General features: G+C 50.6%; 1 protein-coding gene across 1 annotated transcript in view; it reads left to right on the top strand.

Annotated features, from left to right (window-relative positions):
* The first annotated feature begins 17 nt into the window (after positions 1-17).
* LOC129556922 (L-gulonolactone oxidase) overlaps positions 18-22,437 on the top strand; it is a 33,783-nt gene continuing 11,363 nt past the window's right edge. The window contains exons 1-5 of the mRNA XM_088838052.1: positions 18-9,065; positions 11,053-11,178; positions 12,436-12,530; positions 12,902-12,992; positions 15,743-15,928. Of these exons, the coding sequence (XP_088694178.1) occupies positions 9,027-9,065; positions 11,053-11,178; positions 12,436-12,530; positions 12,902-12,992; positions 15,743-15,928 (537 nt within the window). The 5' untranslated portion in view covers positions 18-9,026. The remainder of the gene's footprint in view (positions 9,066-11,052; positions 11,179-12,435; positions 12,531-12,901; positions 12,993-15,742; positions 15,929-22,437) is intronic.

The following is a 22,437-nucleotide window of genomic DNA, read 5'->3' on the forward strand; positions in this document are numbered from 1 at the left end:
ATGGGTTAGAACAACGTAGTCGGGTAGAACTTGCTAATGTTATAAAAATGATCTGTTCCGTGCTGTCGGATAGAGGGGCCACCAGTCAGACACACTTAGCCTTTCACCCTGTCTCCCTGCTCCCCTGGCATGGTGTCCCCAGTAACTTATGCTCACCTCCCTCGCTGCTCTTCCTGCAGGGAAGTCTTGTGGACAAGGTGGTGTCACCAGGCTGAATTCTGATGAATATAAATTAACTAGAAGAAAAAAGGGTATGTGTGTCTAGGTATACGCAGAAAGCAAAGGGTAGGTTAGAAATGTTAGCAGCTATCATTCTTCTTTTTAAAAAAATATTTATTTTTATTTATTTGGCTATGCCTGATCTTAGTTGTGGCGCACAGGATCTTTAGTTGTGGCATATGAACTCTTTGTTGCAGCATGTGGGAATCTAGCTTCCTGACCAGGGATTGAACCCAGGCCCCTGCCTTGGGAGCATGGAGTCTTAGCCACTGGACCACCAGGGAACCCCCAGAAGCTCATTGTTAAGTACTTCTGTGTGCCTGGAGCCCAATACAGACCATCTCTTATTCTTCCCATTTAACAGATTAGGAAAACTGAGGGTCAGATAACTTGCCCAAGGTCACTTGGCTAGTGTGGGACAGAGCCTAGATTCAGACGCATGGTATCTGGTTCTTCAAGCAGAGCTCCTTCCAGCAAAAGCTCTTCTCTTTTCTAAATCTGGAATCAAACTACCCAGATCAGACTCTGCTGGGCCACTGATCACAGTGTGACCTCAAGAAAGGGGTTCCTCTGCCTCAGCTTCCTCTGTTGAAAAAAGGACATTAATAGCACTGAACTCTTAGGGGCTGTGTTGTGGAATCTGGAGTCACAAAACACATCTTGAAGAACACACAGGACAGCGGAGTGCAGTTCGTCACTCCAGTGGGTCCAGGGGAATCAGTTCCCAACAAGGACCCTGGTGTTTCTGAGAGACTTAGTTTTATACCTCTAGACTGGTTACATGTTAGCAACCTCTTTGAGGGTATGATTGAGCTTTACAACAAGCAGGTGCTAGGAGAACAAACCATTAAGGTTAAAGGGTGGGAACAATGATTATATGCAGGGAGAGGGCGGCAAGGGGAGTCTCCATGGTTAATCTAACAGCAACCAGACTTCAACTACAATCTCCATTTGCCATCTATAGGGAGGGAAGGAGACCTGGTCTTTGTTGGTAGTGGTTTTCTCATTCTTGAGCAGAATTCAGGCCCAGTTCACATCCTTTCTTTAAGATGTATGACAGGCTTCAAGATGGAGTCTCTCCTGCTTTCTTCCTAGTGACCCTTAGGTCACTAGGGTTGTATTAAATGAGTGAATACATGCAGGACCCCTAGAGCAGTGCCTGGCACAGAGAAAGTCTTCCAAAGCAATAACTGTAAGATTTCCATTTTTAATTCTTAAAAAGATGGGAATACTTTACCACCTTACCCGCCTCCTGAGAAATCTGTATGCAGGTCAAGAAGCAACAGTTAGAACCAGACATGGAACAATGGACTGGTTCCAAATTGGGAAAGGAGTATGTCAAGGCTGTATATTGTCACCTTGCTTGTTTAGCTTATGTGCAGAGTACATCATGCTGGGCTGGGTGAAGCACAAGCTGGAATCAAGATTGCCAGGAGAAATATCAATAACCTCAGATACGCAGAAGACACCACTCTTATGGCAAGCGAACAGGAACTAAAGAACCTCTTGATGAAAGTTAAAAAGGAGAGTGGAAAAGCTGGCTTAAAACTCAGCATTCGGAAAACTAAGATCATGGCATCTGGTCTCATCACTTTATGGCAAATAGATGGGTAAACAATGGAAACAGTGACAGACTTTATTTTCTTGGGCTCCAAAATCACTGCAGATGGTGACTGCAGCCATGAAATTAAAAGACACTTGCTTCTTGGAAGAAAAGCTATAACCTAAAGAGAGAATATTAAAAAGCAAAGGCAATATTTTGCTGACAAAGGTCCATGTGGTCAAAGCTATGGTTTTTCCAGTAGTCATGTATGGCTGTGAGAGTTGAACCGTAAAGAAAGCTGCTGCTGCTGCTACTAAGTCACTTCAGTTGTGTCCGACTCTATGTGACCCCATAGACGGAAGCCCACCAGGCTCCCCCATCCCTGGGATTCTCCAGGCAAGAACACTGGAGTGGGTTGCCATTTCCTTCTCCGATGTGTGAAAGTGAAAAGTGAAGTCGTGTCCGACCCTTAGCAACCCCACAGACTGCAGCCTACCAGGCTCCTCCATCCATGGGATTTTCTAGGCAAGAGTACTAGAGTGGCTTGCCATTGCCTTCTCCGAAAGAAAGCTGAGCATTCAAGAATTGATGCTTTTGAACTGTGGTGTTGGAGAAGACTCTTAAGAGTCCCTTGGACTGCAAGGAGATCAAACTAGTCCATCCTAAAGGAAAGCAATCCTTAATATTCATTGGAAGGACTGATACTGTAGCTGAAGCTCCAGTACTTTGGCCACCTGATATGAAAGAGCTGACTCATTAGAAAGACCCTGATGCTGAAAAAGATTGAAGGCAAGAGGAGAAGGGGACAACAGAGGATGAAATGGTTGGATGGCATCACTGACTCAATATCCATGAATTTGAGCAAGCCCTGGGAGTTGGTGAAGGACAGGGAAGCCTGGGGTGCTGCAGTCCATGGGGTCGCAAAGAGTCTGACACAACTGAGGCACTGAACTGAACTTTCCAGTTTATCACAGGACAAGGTTTCTGAGGACTTTAAACTCCCAACCACTCTACCACCACCTCCTCTCTTTTGGATCTGAGAATTAAAGGACTCATTTCAAATGCAAACATGCGCCCCCAGGGGATGACTACAGAATCCAGATAGCATTATTTCACTAACTGTGTCCAGGCTTATTTGTCAGGAAGCAGTTGCTGGAAGAAAGTGAAAGTGAAGTCGCTCAGTCGTGTCCGACTCTTTGCGACCCCATGGACTATAGCCCACCAGGCTCCTCCATCCATGGAATTTTCCAGGCAAGAGTACTGGAGTGGGTTGCCATTTCCTTCTCCGGGGGATCTTCCTGACCCAGGGATCAAACCTGGGTCTCCAGCACTGCAGGCAAACTCTTTACCGTCTGAGCCACCAGGGAAGCCCAGTTGCTGGAAAGAAGAATCTTAAAACATCTTTCATCAGAAAAAACACAAGTAGGCAAACCTCTTCAGCCTGTTTCCATTTCCAGAATTCTACCCAGAAATCTCCGTAAACCATTCAAAATATTCAGAAATTCTCTTTTGGCAAATAAGGGCCAGAAGAATGAAGTTCAAAGCACTGCAACACCAATATCACCAGTCGGACAAGACTGCAGTTCATTTAAAAAAAAATTGCTTCATCGGGAAAGAGTGTTTAGGTCATTCCCAAAAATACTTTTCAGAGGCCATGTTAAATACAACTTGTTTGATGTATGTTCAAACTGCTTTGATTTTAAAATGTTATTTTTATCTCAGACTACAGCGAGTGCTCATTCATGTCCAACTCTGTTGGGACCCCATGGACTGTGGCCCGCCAAGCTCCTCTGTCCATGGGATTTCCCAGGCAAGAATACTATAGTGTGTTGCCATTTCCTTCTCCAGGGGACTTTCCCGATCAAGGGATCAAACTTGCATTTCCTACATTGGCAGGTGAGTTCTTTACCACTGAGCCACCTAGTGAGCTAAAAGAAGCATGGCAGACTCCGTATTCTCTATGACACCCACATCCCACTGGGGGCAGGAATGCCAAGCTCGCTCACAGGCACTGTCCTCACACCCAGTGACTGTCAACTAGCAGTGTCCAAGGTTTCCAGGAGAAATGTCTTCTAAAAGTGGATCCATTTAGAACACGCAACAAAAAGCTACTTTTGTCTCTCTTGGAGCATAATGAAGCCATGGTTTTAGGCCTGGCAGTGACTCTGAGGCCCACTGTTCACACTGACGTTAACATGAACACAAATTAAAACCAAACAATGGTTAAAATATGTAGGTCAAAGAAGAAAATATGTAGAAGATCAGAAGCTCAAAGATTTTAGAAACAAGAATTAGGGACTTGCCTAGTGGTCCAGTGGTTGAGACTTCGTCTTCTAATGCAGGGGCTGGTAGTTTGATCCCTGATCCAGGACTAAGATCCCACATGTCTCAGGGCCAAAAACCAAAACATAAAACAGAAGCAATATTGCAACAAATTCAATAAAGACTTTAAAGATGGTCCACACCAAAAAAAGAAAGGAAAAGAAATAAGAATTGCGTGGAAAATATCATACCTCGCTATTCAAAGGAAACCGGCTGGCCACAAATGATAAAATACTTTCTTAGCAACTGGGAAGTTTCTCCCCAGTGTTGTCTAAATACATTTTGTCTAATTTTCATCCATATTTCCATGTTTCAGATGTTGGGTGCGTAGGCGTTTGCCCCGCTGTCAGAAGAGTTAAAAATCCAACTGCAATGCGGGAGACCCAGGTTCGATCCCTAGGTTGGAAAGATCCCCTAGAGAAGGAAATGGTTACCTGCGCCAGTATTCTTCCCCAGAGAATCCCATGGGCAGAGAAGCCTGGTGGGCTACAGTCCATGGGATTGCAAAGAGTCAGATATGACTGAGTGACTAACAGTTTCTCTTTTCACTTTCAGTGCTGTGTAGATGGTGCCATTCAGATAAAATCTATTTTCAGTAATAACTCTTTTCTACAAAAATCCCCAATTTGAATTCTAGGTAGTTGAGGAAGGAGCAATAGTTTCTCTTGAACCCAGAGGGTCTCTACTGCCTTTAGGTCCTCAGGCAAAAGGAGCACATTTTGGCTTGTTCTGAGCCCCTGTCATCCTCAGGCTCATCCATATTATAGCACTCGTAAGAAGGTCCTTCCTTCAGGAGGGGCTTCCCTGGTGACTCAGATGGTAAAGAATCTGCCCCATGTTTGATCCCTGGGTCAAGAAGATCCCCCAGAAAAGGGAATGGCTACCCACTCCAGTATTCCTACCTGGAGAATTGCGTGGACAGAGGAGTCTGGTGGGTTACAGTTCATGGGGTCGCCAAGAGTTGGACATGACTGAGCAACTTTCTATTCTATGATATTCAGGAGATGGATTATTTGGTCACCGTCTCCATCAATTATCCTGGATTGAGGTAGGAAAGGAACCTTAAGAGTCAGGGGAAATTTTAGACAGTGCCATCCTGCTTTGTCAAGTGTTGAATGAACTGTATGCCTCACATTAGCCTTTTTAAAAGAGAATGAGCAGGCTGAGCAGGTCAAGGAAGTAGTATCTGCCAATCAGAAATCATTAAACACTCTTCCAGATGTTCACGGTGTTTCAAAGAAATGTGTTATGTTGTGCAGTCACTAAGTCATGTCCAACTCTTTGCAACCCCATGGACTGCAGCACACCAGGCTTCCCTGTCCTTCACTATCTCTTGGAATGGAATTTGTTCAACCTAGTGTCCATTGAATCGGTGATGCCATCCAACCATTATCTTCTGCCTCCCCCTTTCTCCTTCTGCCCTTAATTTATTGTATATTAAGGACTCATTTTCACTGATTGATAAGCACAGGAGGGGGAAAGATTAAAAAAAAAACAAGCTTCAGTGGCCATCAAGACAGTAACATTAATTTTCCTTGCCAGCAAATGTTTGAAAAAGTTAAGACTCAGCAAGTATAGAACAAGCTGAGTCCTTCAGACAAGCAGTAAGCAATCAACCATCGACCTCAACCACGAGATGGCAGCGACGGAGATCGAATTAACTGATAGACACGATTTTTGCTGATCTTTCTATTTCTTTTCATGTCATTTTATTTTCTTCAATAAGGGCAATTTACAGGATGATGCTCCTGGTTGGAGGGAGGTGAGGGAGGACGAGTTCTGTGCAAGGGCAGCAGCGCGGAGTGAACAAAGCAAGCTCCAGGGTGACTCCAGGCTCCAGGGGATCTCAGCGGAGAACAGAAGAAGGCCCCCAGGCAGTTTGGGGGCACAGTCCAGGTGCATCCACACCCATGGCTCCCAGTTTCTGGACTGTTCTGCCTCAGAATGCATATGCCCAAAGGAGAAAACCTGGCTTCAGCTGTAGTTGTAGGAGGCATTTGTGGGTGGGGGCAGGACACATTTTGCCTGAAGTGTGGGAAACAAACTCTTACATCTCCTGCATTGGCAAGCAGGTTCTTTACCACTAGAACACCTGGGAAGCCTGTGTGTGTGTGTGTATATGTGTGTGTGTGTGTGTGTCCTAATCTCCTCTTATCCAGAGTTGTATTGGATCAAGGCCCATTCTAACTTCATTATTTCTAAAAACCTTATCTAAACACAGTCACCTTTTGAGGTCCTGGGGGTTAAGCCTTCAACTTAGAAACTTGAGGGTGGCGGAGGGGACACAATTCAGCCCATAACATAGGCTTCATCTCTTGTTCCCAGTCAGCTCTGCTCTGTGGCCCTGAGCTCTGCAGATTCCTTACCCATCCCATTTTTTCCTCTCTGCTGTTGAGCTGCCTCTAAGCAATCATAAACAGCAGTGTCTCCACTAGCTGTGATCTCCCTGTGGGGAGCATGTAGCTGCCACCCCTCCCCGCCCCCCCCCAGCACATATATTCACAGTTGGGTGTGATCATGTTCACACACACACGCACATGAACATGAATACGAACATGAACATGAATACACACATGCACCTGGCAGCTGTATGAGATCCTGGTTTTGAGAACACAGGTGCGACTCTGACCACCCCATCCCAGAACTTCTCCTGTATGTATCTGACCGCACACTCTGCTCCTCCAGCCCAGCCTCACCTCCCAAACCCCAGAGTTGTCGCTCTCACTTCCCACTAGACCCCAGCCCTTGGCTTGGACAGATCTGATGCCAGGGTACTCAGTCATGATTATGTTCTATTGCACAAACGTGCCTCAGAGGCCAGTGCAGTGCCAGGCATGGAGCCAAGGGGCAGTGATGTGGACGAATATCCCAAGGAATCTGCCACTGGAAATTCAGCATCGGGAGCAAATACAAGAGCTTGATACCATTTCAGGCTCTGATTGCATCCCAGTGCTTCTCAGACGTCTGCTCTAACCTTGATGTCTGCCCACAGAAGTAGGCAAAAGTGCCCCCACTTTAGGGCTTCCCAGGTGTCACTAGTAGTAAAGAACCCGCCTGCCAATGCAGGAGACCTAAGAAATGTGGATTTGATCCCTGGGCCGGGAAGATCCCCTGGAAAAGGGCATGGCAACCCACTCCCGTATTCTTGCCTGGAGAATCCCATAGACAGAGGAGCCTGGCGGGCTACAGTCCACAGGGTCACACAGAGTTGGACACGACTGAAGCAACTCAGCACTCACGCACATGCGCCTGCTTTACTGAAGAGAAAACAGGTTCACGGAGGTTAACCAGCAAAGCATGAAAGAGGAACCCTGTCTGCCCTAAGGCCTGGAGAAGGAAGACTTCAGCTAGAAGACTCTGCCTGGGCTGTGTCACTTGTCCCTCTCCTCCCCCCCCACACCACCCCCCATTACAGCCACCAGCATTCTGTCCTGTCTCCCTGTAGCTGTGGGCAGCCTGGTGAATTCCTCCCCCAGCTCTGACAAATGAACTGACACATGGGCTTCATGTCACAACCTCCCCTGATCTGTGGTATTAAGGACTCAGTTTCAAGGCCAGGGGTCCTTCAGCTCCAGAAAGCCCCCAAAGACCCTGTTGGGTTCAGAGCGCCACAGCTTTGGGGGACAAACCAGCCACCCTGTGAAGGCTGCCTCTCCACCCTGCTGCCTGAGAGGGGCTGAGGGGCAGAGGGCCGGCCTAGCGGCTGTTTGTCTGGGTGGAGCCTGTCGTCACACTGCTTATCTGCCTCCAGCGGGCCCCTCCGTGCCTTTCTGAACTTCTGTGTTCACTGTCACCACACTGCTTGTTCCAGCCCCTCTGCTTTGCCCCAGGTCCCTGCTGCCCTGTGCTCTGTTCCCAGAGGAAGCCGGAGTCAGCCGAGGCCACTGACCCACCACTGGAGCCATGGTAGGGCCAAATGGCACTTCTGTCAGTTCGGCCGGTCAGCCCCACCGGCTACATCCAGACTGAGCCCGTGAATCTGGCTTGGGGCAGGGGGGCAAAATTGGGCAGGTGTGGGGCTGAGGGGTGGCTGAAGGGAAGCCTTCATATTGGACTCAAGGCTCTGAGGAGCCGTTGGGATGCTGGGGAAGGGATAGAAGAGGAAGGCCTGGGTTGGGCTCCTGTGTCCTTTCTCGGCTGCTGTGTGAGCTTGGGGAAGTTACTGCATCTCTCTGGGCCTCGGTTTCTGGCTCCTGAAAATGAGCATTGATATCATCCATCCGGTGGTATCGCTATAAGACCTAAAAAGGTATGACATGTGGAGGAAGCTAGGCACACAGCAGAGGTCCCCTCAAAGGGAATCCATTTCCCAGGGCTCCTTGCTTGGTCTCCAGGCCAGGAAAGGCTACCATGGAGTCTTCCAGACGCACCTCTTCCTGCAGGAGAAGACTGGTGGGAAAGCTGAAGGCCAGTTTCCTTCCTTCTTGGGCCACTGGGCCAGTTCACGCAGCCCCTCTCCCGTTGTCCTGGTCAGCCCAGTGCACCTGTCCTACTGGGTCCTTCAGAGGGCTCACCACACCAGAGCAGGAACCCAAATACTGCTTTCTCCAGCTGCACCCCTGATCTCATCTCCCTGCTTCTCCTAAGAGTTCTGAGTTTTCTGCATGATCTGCCCAACACCCCCAACCACCCCCCTCCACCATGAGCCAATTGAGAAAAATGGTAGCAGGAAGCCCCAACAGGGCCGCTTGGCTTCAGAACTTCTGACGTGTTTAGGCTTTCCAGGGGTGCAGAGAGGTGACGAGGGCAAACACAGAGGCTGGTTCAGCACCGTGGCCTGAGGCTCCCGCCTCTACAAAGTCAGGGCAGTGGATGGATGGGGGTCAGGCAGCCTGCGACCATTCACTGGAGGTGACCCAGCTTTTGTCCTATCACATAGGTCCACGGGTACAAGGGGGTCAAATTCCAAAACTGGGCGAAGACCTATGGCTGTTGCCCGGAGATGTACTTTCAGCCCACATCTGTGGAGGAGATCAGAGAGGTGAGTATCTTGTCTCAGAACAGCGCCCGTTGGTCCAGCCACCAGACCTCCAGTTCCATCTGGATCAGGAATGTGGATCAGAAATGCCCCCAGAGAGGAGGCTGAGAGGAGGACTTCCCGGCGAAGATCCCCATCCCCACCCCAGAATTGCTAGCCGGGCAACAGCACCAACGGCTCCAACTGAACTCCACTGTCACGTGACCACCTGGGGTGTCCACCAGTGACTGTCCGATTGTTATTTCTGGCTCAGGTCTCTTCTCTGAGCTGCAAATTGGCATATGACTTCTTTCACAAACTTTGATGCCCCAAAGGATGTTTTTGATGTTTGTTTGCTTTCAACCTATTCTATTGCGGTCTTCCTAACTCTGTACCAACCACCTGGTTGCTCAAACTAGAAGCCAGGAAGTAGATCACTGTCCCTTCTTTACCCTTATCTGACTTCAGTAAGTCCTGGCTTGGAAGTTTCTAGAACCCACTTCCTTCTCTCCAGCACTGTTGTCACTAAGCCCAGGCCACCACCCCTCCCCCACCTGCCATGGCCTGAAATGGCCTCACCCCTGATCTCTGTCCAACTCTTTGTGACCCCGTGGACTGTAGCCCGCCAGGCTTCTCTGTCCAGGGGATTTTCCAGGCAAGAATACTGGAGTGGGTTGCCATGTCCTTCTCCAGGGGATCTTCCTGACCCAGGGATTGAACCCGCATCTCCTGCTCTGGCAGGCGGATTCTTTACTTTTGATCACAGGACAGACCAAGCTTTTTCCCACCTCTGTATCTTAGCCCTTGCTGTTCCCACTACCTGGGATGCCTGCCCCCTTCACTTTTCATGGGACCAACTCCTTTGCATCCTTTAGCACTCAGGGTAAATCACCTCCTCAGAGACTTCCAGAGCACTTCATCTGAGGATGTGTGCTCCCCATCTTCTGCATCTCAGCTCCTTGCTTATTTCTTTCACTGCATTCAAAACCTGCAGTTATTTCATTGACATGAACTTTTTCATGCTTTTTTCTCTCTCCCTCATAAGGATGTCAGGCCACATTTTTCCTGTTTTCCATTGCAGCCTTAGCACACCTAGCCCTTTATCAGGCACACAGGAAGCACTTAATGAATATTTGTTGGAATGAATGAATGAGTGAATGAATGGACAAGACCCAATCTCTGCTCTTGAAAGGCTTACCCCTAAGACAGGTTGCACAGGACTAACCCAGAGGATGCAGATATTTCACTAGTATTAGCAGAGCACAAGGAGGGGAGAGATTCACGTGTTTGTGAGCCTGTGCATGCGTGTGTGTGAGGACACTCAGAGGAGAGTGGTGGGAATGACATGGTCACCACTGGTGATCAGCACCACCTGTTTCATATCTGTGGTCTCACCTGTCCCCATCCATACCTGTGAGGTAGTGATTATTAGCCCATTTAACAGAAGGGCAAACTGAGGCTCAGAGAGGCTTTGGAATTTCCCCTTGTTATTAAATAGTAAGTATCAGAGCCAGATTTTAAACCTGGATTCAAAGCCCCCAAAGCAGAAGAATGAAGAAAAATGATCACTGAGTCAGCCCAGAGGATGAATAGGAGCTCAAAAGGGAGCTGGGGGAGGGCACTGGGAGATGAGGGGAGGACAGGTGGAGATTGATCAGAGTCTTCAGTGGCTGTGTGTGAGGGGGAGGCGGTGTTTGCAGAGCAGAGAGGGCAAAAGAGGAAGGCTAGGAGGTGGAGTTGCTTTGAACAGGTCTGAGGGCCTTGAATGCCGAGAAAACAGGCTTCATACCGAGCTGAGGGCTGATGTGCTGTGTGCAAATGTTGTTCCTAGCCATGATGGCCTGCACCCACTCACTTCCTGGCCCTTCTCTCTGGCTCTTTCCCAGAGTGGCCTGCATGGCAGCCTCCAGCCAGGCAGTGCCTGGGGGACTGGGGGTGCAATGCCTGGGTGGCCCGGCTGCCTCACAGAGAAAGGCCTTGGCTGAGGCTGATGCAGGTGCTGCCTCCACAGGTGCTGGCCCTGGCCAGGCAGCAGAACAAGCGGGTGAAGGTGGTGGGCGGTGGCCACTCGCCCTCAGACATCGCCTGCACTGATGGCTTCATGATCCACATGGGCAAGATGAACCGCATCCTCAAGGTACTTGGAGATCTAGGCTCCCTGCCTCTTCTGCACCCTATGCCGCTCCTCCATCCCAGACTCCGGGGTGGAGGTGGAGGCTCCTTTTCCCTCATGCCTCATCCCCTCCTGGCCTCTGAGTCCCAAAGTAACCCCCCCATTCCTGGTCCACTTGTGATCCCCCTCACCCCCACCAGGGCCTGCCCTGGACTCCTTCAAGCCTCACATCTGGTCTGTGTGCAACCTTGTGGCCACAGAGAGGATGTCCACAAGTCAGGCCCCCAAAGGTGGATTCATGACAAATCCAGGATTTGCACTTAACTTGTTCTGCATATGGGGAAACTGCAGATCAGAGAGGGGGAATGACCTGCCCAAGGTCACATAGCTGACCAGTTGCAGAGCTGGTCGCAGACTCAGGAGTCTGACACCAGCCCTATGCTGGGATATATTAATTCAGGCGTCTCACACCCTCCCCTCCCCCACCCACAACCAGGAGCCTGCCAGGGAGTGAGAGTGTAGGCACATGCAGGGCTCTTGTTCTCACCTGGCAGGGCCAGCTCCTCTGAGCTATTTTTGCCTGGTACCTGCCCCTCCAGCTCTGCTAGCAGAGATTCTAGATTTATCTGTTCTATTTATTTCCTGATTTTCTCAGGCCAACCATCTCCACCCCGTAGAAAATGTTCTGGTCAAAACATCGGTCATGGCAGGAATTAACTCTGATCGCTAATTAGTGAGGACTGGGCTCTGGTAATTGATTTTGCCCAGGCTCTGTGCTCAGGGTCGGTGAAATGTGTGTTCTGGAGTCCACAGATGTGAATTCTTATCTCAGTTCCACTGCCGATGTTTGTGTGACCTTGGGTGAGTGACTTAGAGCCCCTGAACTTTAGTCTCCAAGCTGTGAAATGGAGAGACTGCTCCTCCTCTCCCTTCCCCACCACCCCCGGGCAGCCATGGGGGTCTCAGGGCATAGAACCACTCTCCCACATGGCTTAGGAGACCTGAGCACCAGTCCCAGCCCTATGGTGACCTTGAGTAAACCTCTTCTCTTCCCTGCCCCTTATTTCTTTCCCCTATGACTAGAAGGGTTGCACAGGATAATCCCTGAGCCCCAGCACTCTAGGGCTCTGCCTGCACCCCCTTTTGGCTGCCTGCAGCGGGAGGCAGCTTGAGCTGACTGTGGGCTGGGACAGACACACTTGTACTCACAGCCTTGTGTGGCTGCAGGACGAGGGCTGGGTGACAGCCTAGCTCATCCTAGCCTGTGCCGGTCTCTTGCAGGTGGACACAGAGAAGAAGCAGGTGACCGTGGAGGCCGGCATCCTCCTGGCGGATCTGCACCCACAGCTGGATAAGCATGGCCTGGCTTTGTCCAAGTAAGAGCCACCTCGCCCATTCCCGGGACAAGTGCCAGTGATGGCCATTGCTTCCCACCCTGACCTCAGGCAGACATTCAAGGATCTGGCAGGGGCCAGAGAGGAGCATGTTTTAGGATTCACCTGTTTCTCTGGATCCCTGTCCCATCCCCATCGGGTACCCATCTCCCCATCCCCAGGTGTCCAGGGGCTATTAAGAAATCGTTGTTTAGTTGCTGAGTCATGTCTGACTCTTTGCAAGCTAAACTGGGGACGAGATTCCCAGGCAGGAGGTGGATCAGCTGTTCTGCTCTGAGGGGCCTCGCACCACAACCCTGGGAGGTATTGTCGCAGAAAGCCTAATTGTGTCCCTCCTCACCCCCGCCCCCCAGCCTGGGAGCCGTGTCAGATGTGACCGCAGGTGGCGTCATCGGGTCTGGAACCCACAACACAGGGATCAAGCACGGCATCCTGGCCACACAAGTGAGTTCACTTGCTTCGATGCTGACCACCAGAGAGAGGGGAGGATGGGTCAGGGCCCCTTCAACCTTGTCATCAATGCTGCTGACAAGCAGGCATTCCAGGATGGTGTCGGCAGAACTCTCTGGGGGCCTTGAACACACCTGGGTCTCTCTTCTGACAGAGACTCTGCAGGGCCCTCCAGAAACATTGTCTGTCTGAACCTCATGAGTCCCCAGCAGACACAACTGACGAAGGCACCCCCATGTGTGTTGACAGCCCCATCTCTGGGGAGCTTCCTGGCCACCCTGGGGAAAGGGGCAAGCAGAGCAAAGGGTTCCATCCCAGGAAAAGCTCTGAACTGGAAGCCAGGCAGGGCAAGGGGCCTTTTCAGGTTAGCAAGTTGGGGAGGAGCCAAGAAGGAGCCAAGCACATGGGACTGGGATCACATCTGACCTTCACCCAAAAGCTTTTAAGATTTTTGGATGTGGACCACTTTGCTTCCCTGGTAAAGAGTCTACCTGCAGTGCGGGGGACCAGTGTTCAATCCCTAGGTCAGGAAGATCCCCTGGAGAAGGAAATGGCAACCCACTTCAATATTCTTGCGGGAAAATCCCATGGGTGGAGGAGCCTGGCAGGCTACAGTCCATGGGGTCACAAAGAGTCGGACAGGACTGAAAGACTTCACTTTCTTTTCTTTCACTTTCTTTTCTTTCACTTTCTTTTCTTTCACTTTTTATAATCTTTACTGAATTTGTTACAATATTGCTTCTTTCTTATGTTTTGGTTTTTGGCATGTGAGATCTTAGTTCCCCAACCAAGGATCAAACCCCCTGCCCTCTGCACTGGAAGGCAGAGTCTTAACCACTGGACTGCCAGGGAAGTTCCCACCCAAAAGTATTTCTTAAACTTCATGGGAATCCAGTATGGGGCACAGGTTTGGGACTCAGATGTGGGCCCAAAACCTGCCTCCCACATGCATTGGGTGTGCACATGTGTGCAGGTTGTTTAACTCATCTGGGCATCCCTGTTTTCAGCTGTTACCTCGAGAATCTTCCTCAACCTGTGGGGGGCTGGGGGTTAATGAGACAGTGTGTATGAGAGCCTGGGGGGCCCAGTGACAGTTCACGACACTTGCGTCGGGAGCCACCCCTTCCACCTGCAATGCAGGAGTCCCTGGTTCGATTCCAGGGTCAGGAAGATTCCCTTGAGAAGGGATAAGCTATCAACTCCAGTATTCTTGGGCCTCCTTGGTGGCTCAGACAGTAAAGAAGCTGCCTGCAATGCAGGAGACCTGGGTTCAATTCCTGGGTTGGGAAGATCCTCTGGGGGAGGGCATAGCAACCGACCCCAGTATTCTTACCTGAAGAATTCCATGGACAGAGGAGCCTGGTGGGCTACAGTCCATGGGGTCACAGAGTCTTTCACTTTCACAAGGGACTTTCACTTTTACTTTCTTTCCCCTAGGAAGCCCAGGTGAGCACGACAGGCCCTGGCACGTGGGGGTGAGAGCTCCTCTGTTTAATTCTACACTTATGTTGATGGCAGGGAGCCAGGGGAGGACACTGGCATCTTTAATATCGACTGTCCCCCAGGCACTTAGCTGGGTGCTTCACCTACTCTGAGATGATTATGACCCTCATTTCACAGATGAGGAAACAGAGAGGTTAAGTCACACATCCAAGATCACACAGCTGGTGAGTCAGTGCCTGCCTTTATTATCGCTGGACCCCGCTGCTGTGTTTCACTGGCCAGCACTCAGCTCAGCCCCAGATCTCCAACACAGTCTGTTTGTTTGTTTGTTTGTTTTTTTAATAAAAATCATCCTAACACCCTCACTCCCACAGTAGGCCACTGTGCCCCACTTCTGCCAGTTTCTCTTCTCTGGTTTAGGTCGCTGTTAATCAGAATTAGTTCAGCTTTATCTGTTCTCTCACCCTGGGCACCCCACCACCAACTGCACATGTCAAAAGCAATTTCTGTCCCAGTGAGCAGATAGCAGAGCGTGGAGAGGGACTTCAGCAGGCAATGAAAGAGGGTTCCTCTGGATACAGGAGCCGAGGGCAAGGAGAGTGATGTTCATCACCTGTCTCCAACTGGGCAGCCCACTCTGCAGAGCCCAGAGATCCTGAGTTTGGTAGAACCAAGTAGGGGAATCTAGTTCCTAAGGCAAGGGAGAGGTCCCCAAATGAGAAAATGGACTAGACTTGGCTGAAATGGTGCTCAGAGGGCAACAAGCAGACAGCCTGCAAGGGACTCTGGTCCCCAGGGCTGGATGTTGGGACAGCGGGGCCAGCTCCCCACCCCCAAAATGCAAGCACACCCTTTGCTTTTATGAGCCACTTCCAGCCAGGGCCTCATGGCTCTTTGGAGTCGATCTCATCTTAGCTCTCTTCCAGGCAGAGGACAAGCTTGCTGAATCCTGACATTGAAATCCACAGGATAAGCAAGGCAGCTGGGGGAGGGCAAGCCACTGGGGTGCCATGGAAACGCCTGTGATGGATGGGCCCCCTCCCTGCTGAGGGCTGATGCTACCCAGACACAGCCCCCCTCATTCCATTTCTCCTTCTACCCTCCCCCAAGACTGAGGATCCCTCGGGCTGTGATTGGAGACCTAGCTGGGAAAGTCCCCAGGGCCAGATACATGGTGGGAATCATGGCCAGATACTCTGGGAATCGGAGACACTTGGCCTCACTTGCAAGGACAAACAGGGAAGTGAGGGGTTTGCCAGAAGCCTGGGGATACTGAAGCGTGATTCTTCTCCCACTACCAGGTGGTGGCACTGACCCTGCTGACGGCCGATGGGACCATTCTCAAGTGTTCAGAGTCCAGCAATGCAGAGGTGTTCCAGGCCGCGCGCGTGCACCTAGGCTGCCTTGGAGTCATCCTCACAGTCACACTGCAGTGTGTGCCCCAGTTCCTCCTGCAGGAGACCACCTTCCCCTCAACCTTGAAAGAGGTACCGTCTCCCGTTTGCCACTGCTCAGCCTCAGAAAAGAAATGGAGGACATTAATAAGTCATGCTCCTCTGAGCTCTGCAGGTCCCCAGAATGGGGCAGTGAGCTGACCTCACCAGCCCTTCCTTGACCCCAGAATACTATGGCAGTATCCCTTTGTGAGCAGGTCAGGGGAGCTCAGAGAAGCTGGGTGATGAGGGGCAGAAAGGATGGCTTCTAAATGATAGCAATGTTTTTTGAATGAATGAAAACCCATGTTGGTTAGCTGGAAAAATGGATGATTGGATGGATGGATTAATGGATACATGGATGGATGACTAGATGGACAGATGATCAGATGGATGACGGATTGATGCATGGATGGATGGACAGCATGCAATAGACCAGAAATGCCTAGTAAGCATGGATCTATCCCTGGTAATTGCTAAGCTACAGGACTCAAATCTATGGTTCCAAGTTCCTTAGCATCTGAGTTCCTCCATAATCACCTCACCATTCAATATGAGTAGACCCTCTGCACAGATAGAGTTGGTAGTGATGTGAACAATACTGGCCCCACATAGTTATGGTGGAATTTGGGGTCAAACAGAATGCTGGCAGTACCACCCCCAAGCTGTGACCTTGAGTCAGCCATTGAACCTTGCTGAGCCCCAGTCTCCTCATGCAAAAACAGAGTAAATTATGTTCACTTTAAGGTATTGAACCTGAGCATTAAATCAGATAACACTTGTAAAGTATCTAGTTCAGTACTAAAATACGCTCCCCAGGGTACCTAGTCAGCGAAAAACGGAAAATACTGTTATCTAGCATCTGGTCTAAAAAATCCTTACCATTGGAATTTCTAATACATTAAACCTCACAGCAAAGGATTTAAATGCAGAAGGTCCTTTATGCAGAGGCATGGTGTTGGTGGGGCTTCCCTGGTGGCTCAGCAGCAAAGTATCTGCCTGTGATACAGGAGACACAGGAGATGTGGATTCAATCCTTGGGTTGGAAAGATCCCCTGGAAGACAGTATGGCAACCCACTCCAGTATTCTTGCCTGGAGAATCCCATGGACAGAGAAGCCTGGTGGACTATAGTCGGTGGGGTTGCAAAGAGTCGGACCCAACTGAAGCAACTGAGCACGCGTGCACACATGGTGTTTGTGGAACTTTAGCCCCAGAACTCTCCATTGGTGGCTGAAAAAGTGATTCCAGGGATGCTCTTGGGCAGGGGTCCCATCCCCTGAGATCTAATGCCTGATGACCTGAGGTGGAGCTGATGCAGTAATGACAGAAATAAAGTGCACTTGAATCATCCTGAAACCATTACCCCTGTTCCCATCCTTGGAAAATTTGTCTTCCATGAGACCAATCCCTGGTGCCAAAAATGTTGGGGATGCTGGTCCAGGGGATGCGGCACTGATTCCTAGAGCATCAATGCTGAGCACATGTGGGTCAGTCTTGGCAAATGAGTTGCCTGATGCTTTGGCCCAAGAAAGGATTACAAGGACATTTCATGGAATTGTTTGGCAGTGATACTGTGTGGCTAAGCCAGGGAGCTCCAAGAGGGTAGAACCAGTCCACTTGGAGCCACCCCAGACTCTGAGCAACCTCAAGAGCCTGCTTCAACTAGCCACATCCCCAGACCAGTGTTAAGGGGCTGATCTTAGCTTCTTGTTCACTCCAAGCAGGCCCTAGCTTCAAATATAGTTACATGCCAAGGATGAGGGCTTCTACATGTTGCATTTTGCTGCTGCTGCTGCTGCTAAGTCACTTCAGTCGTGTCCGACTCTGTGTGACCCCATAGACGGAAGCCCACCAGGCTCCCCCGTCCCTGGGATTCTCCAGGCAAGAACACCGGAGTGGGTTGCCATTTCCTTCTCCAATGTGTGAAAGTGAAAAGTGAAAGTGAAGTCGCTCAGTCGTGTCCGACCCTTAGCGACCTCACGGACTGCAGCCTACCAGGCTCCTCCACCCATGGGATTTTCTAGGCAAGAGTACTGGAGTGGCTTGCCATTGCCTTCTCCGATGTTGCATTTTAGGTCGATGCAATTCAGTGCAAAGCAGAGGTCAACACTCCCCTCAGCGATTGACCGTGAGAGTAGATGTGATCACCCATGGAGAGAGGGCTTGGGTGAGGAGAGAAGGGAGCCTTAGTGCTTAGTGTCCAGAACAGAGCAGCCAGACGAGTCCAACACTGTGAGGAGTTGGGGAGCAACACCAGGGTCTGGTCATTAGGAGATCACTGCTGACCTCAGGGAGCATGGTGTCAATGGAGCGGCGGGCAGGTTAAGGGGTCGGCATCTCAGGCAAAGAAGGAAGAGGGGCAGAGATCACCTTCAACCAGAAAGGGACCACCTTCCAGCCTCTCACTTAGGTCAGAACTTGTTCATTTTTAAGCTGAATAATCTGACCCAGAGATAAAGAGATTGCTTCTTCTTTTGCCAGTAGGATTGGCCCCTGGGCTCCTATCAGGGCGTCAGAACCGAGTGGACAGACTCCACCCTCTTTCTGCTCCTCCTTTGACCTGGCAGAGATATACTAAGACTGACCACACCTAAGGCCTGGTTCTTGGAGTCTTATCTCAAGCTGTCCCCCAACCCCAACACACACACATAGTTGCTGCTGCTGCTGCTGCTAAGTCGCTTCAGTCGTGTCCGACTCTGTGCGACGCCATAGACGGCAGCCCACGAGGCTCCCCCGTCCCTGGGATTTTCGAGGCAAGAACATTGGAGTGGGTTGCCATTCCCTTCTCCAATACACACACAATTACACAGTAATAAATGCTCAGTGAGTATTTAGAGGGGCTCTGGGGAGGCAGGGAGCCCCAAGCCTGATTGTGCAGCTCCCTCTCTGTGACCTGGACCAAGCCCTTCAAACTTTTGGAGCCTTTTTATTTTTTAAATTATTTATTTGCCTGTGTCAGGTCTCAGTTGCAGCATGTGGGATCTAGTTCCCTGACCAGGGATCGAAACCAAGTCCCCTGCATTGGGAGCGTGGAGTCTTAGCCACTGGACCACCAGGGAAGTCCCGTCTTTGCCGTTTTAAAAGTAGGGTCAGATTAGACGAACCCTGAGGTCTTTTCCAACACTGGCATTACATAAACCAGTGCAGCACTTGGATACAGAACTGTGCCCCACCCTGGAGACCGAGGGTCCTTCTCTCCCCTGGAGCATCTGGGGATGTTCTTGGGTCTTACCCCTGGGGAGGGGCATGAATCCTGGTGTGGAGTCCCCCATCATTCCCCTGTGACCCCAGCCCATCCCTCAAGGGCTCACAAGGCTAGATGCTGCTGCTGCTCCTCCTCTGAGTCAGCAGGTCCTCTGTGGATCCTCTCCCTCCCTCTGCACAGCTCCGGCTGCTCTTCCGCCCAGAGCTGCGCGGGTCTCCACCAGGCCCATCATCAGTGTCCATCACACCCGTGGACAAGCCTTCCCTGCCCAGTCTCTGGCCACAGACAAGGACCACGCAGAGAGGGTAGGTGGCATTTACAGCCCTATGATTTCCTCCCAGGGGCGTGTGCTGTCCATGGCCCTGCATTCAATTCTCTTTTACTCTCTCTGCTCAGAGCAGCCTTTAAAGGGCCCCTTCAAGGGGCTTGGAATGCTTGGGAGGAAGAGTAAGATGCAGGTGGGAAGCTGAGTTCCAGGCTGCTCCCCTCGGAGGAGAGCTGTCCAGAGAGGAAAGAAAGAGGACCGGTCAGAAAACTGTCACTGGAGCAGCTTCTCCTCACTCTTGCTCCCCCTGAATGTTTTCCTTCTGAAAAGAAAAATGATGAGACCTCATTTCCAGGAGCAGGCAGGTGCCCGAGAACCAATGTGTGTTTAGTCACTTAGTCCTGTCTGACTCTTTGCGACCCCATGGACTGTAGCCCACCAGACTCCTCTGTCCATGGGATTTCCCAGGCAAGAATATTGAAGTGGGTTGCCATTCGCTTTTCCAGGGGATCTTCCCTACTCAGGGATCAAACCTGGGTCTCGCACATTGAGAGCAGATTTGCTGTCTGAGCCACAAGGAAGAATTTATTAAATATCCACCCCTCTCTGAGGTTTACCCTCTCCTTCCCACCCCCGTGCTGTGTGTGGTCCATCTCAGATGCAGCTCCCTGCTTCCCAGGTCTGATTCTCTTATCTGCACCTCAACACAGCTTCTGAAGGCTGCTCAAAGCCATCTGAGGGGAAGGGAGAGTTGGAATCAGTGCTTCTGGGCAGAGGGGCCAAGAAAGGGGTGGCCTCCCTGGCTTCTTATGACAAGGTCTCAGCATTCCCAACTTTCTGCAGTCTAACTGGTGTGAAATCACAGTCAGCGAGAAATGACAATTGGAAATGGCTGTCAACCTTTGCCCTTTATGCCACGCAAACCATAATGAGATGTGAGAAGTACAGCCGGCTGCCTGCATCACCGCCTCCCCCAATGCCGCAGGAAGTAGGGTTGGTCCCTGGGACACAACAACCTTTCAGCATCATCCCAATGCCCGCCACTCTCTTGGGTGGCCGGCCACTGACGATGGGACATTGACCCGCAACCATGGGACAGGGAGCCCTCAGCTTCTGCTCACAGGCCTGGTAATCAGTTCTTGTGAGTCAGTTCAGTAGTGGTGCTAATTTTGGAGGGGACAGAACCCTCCAGAACCCTTCCTGCCAATGACATGCCAAGGAAGATGTTCCTCTGGGGCCCACCCCCTTTGATGGTGCTCCCAGGAACCACCAGTTAGACTGAGGAAACATGATCCTGGGGACCCTCCTCCCCCAGATAGGATTGTTTGTAGGCCCCGAAGAGAGTCACAGTGGGATCGGTCCAGGGCAGGGGGCTCCATCCTTCAGTGACCACACAATGCTCAGTTAGGGACCACAGAGGGCACAGAGCTGGAGTGTGCATGCTGCCTGCCTCAAGGAGCTTAGAGTTCAGCATGGGGGGAAGGATACGCCTTGTCCCTCTAAAGCAGGGAGGAAAAGAAATGACAGATGCCAGGAGAGAGGCAAGAAGTGTGACGTGAAAGTGGCTCTCATTACTCCATTCTGGGTGGGAACCTGGGCACCCAGAAAGGGGTGCCACCGTTACTTTTACTGCTAAGATTCTGGGCAACCTAGGATGGCCCTGGAGGCTGGGACAGGAGAGAAGGGGGATTTTCCACTCTCTCAGTCCCATCCTCCAGGCAGAGCTCCAGACCATGTTCCTATTCTCCCAGGAGAAATGGTTCTGCCCAGAGGTGATGGGCCATGGGTCCATCACCCAGTCAGGATGGAAGTGATAGTGACAGGGACCTGGTGTTTCTTCCTGAACTTTTCACAGATCTACAGCCCAGCAGAAGAGGGCCTCCTCTTCAAATAAGGAATCATAGGGCTGTTTATTTTCTTGGACTTCAAAATCACTGTGGACAGTGACTGCAGCCATGAAAAGCCATAAAAAACACTTGCTCCTTAGAAGAAAATCTACGACAAACCTAGACAGCATATTAAAAACAGAGACATTACTTTGTGGACAAAGGTCCATATAGTGTTTTCCCAGGAGTCATGGACAGATGTGAGGGTTGAACCATAAAGAAGGCTGAGTGCCAAAGAACTGGTACTGTCAAACTGTGGTTCAGAAGAGCCAGTGAGAGCTAAGAAGGGCCTGGGCTAAGCCACATGAGCAGGAGCAGATTTTAGGGGAAGGCTGGAGAGATATGAACAGAGATGCAATAGGGTGACCCACAGCCTGGGCTGACGTGTGGCAGGGGAGGTTCGAGATGGCAGCCAGGTCACTGGAAGGTGACAATGGTCCGCCCATTCCTGTATCTCCTGGGCCCCAAAGCATCAGTTAACAAGTCAGGGGTCCTCCCCGAAGTGATGACCAGGATCCAGAATTCTAAAATTTCACTGCTCCCCGGTGTTCCAAATTAAAGTTTTAGATGGGCTCATTCCCTGGTGTTTCACCTTGGTTTTCCTTCCTTTCTGGTCAGATATGGAAGTCACAGGTTGTTTGTGTTGTTGTTGTTCAGTCACTAAGCCATGTCCAATTCTTTGTGACCCCATGGACTGCAGCGCACCAGGCTTCCCTGTCTTTCACTATCTCCCAGAGTTTGCTCAACTTCATGTCCATTGAGTCTGTGATGCCATCCAACCATCTCATCCTATGCTGCCCCCTTCTCCTTTTGCCTTCAATTTTCCCCAGCAACAGAGTCTTTTCCAATGAGTTGATTCTTGGCATCAAGTGGCCAAAGTTTTGGAACTTCAGCATCAGTCCTTCCAATGAATATTCAGGGTTGATTCCCTTTCAGATTGACTGGTTTGATCTCCTTGCTGTGTTTACAGCTTGTAAACTACTTTCACATCCATGACCTCCCTTGGTTCTCACAACAGTCCTGGAAGGAAGGAAGAAAAGAAGGACAGAAAGCTATTTCTGTCTTGGTTCTACAGATGAAGAGATGCTGCTTCCTGAGACTCACAGCTGGGAACCTGGTGGGGAATAGGGCTGGATCCCCAGATGTATGCCAGGGTTGCTCACATTCAGAACTTAAACTCTCCACTGGGTACATGTCACAAGCCA

Source organism: Moschus berezovskii, chromosome 7 (assembly GCF_049115385.1).
Source record: "Moschus berezovskii isolate FMDL1 chromosome 7, NW_MosBer_1.0, whole genome shotgun sequence".
In the NCBI taxonomy this organism is placed as follows: Eukaryota; Metazoa; Chordata; class Mammalia; order Artiodactyla; family Moschidae; genus Moschus; species Moschus berezovskii.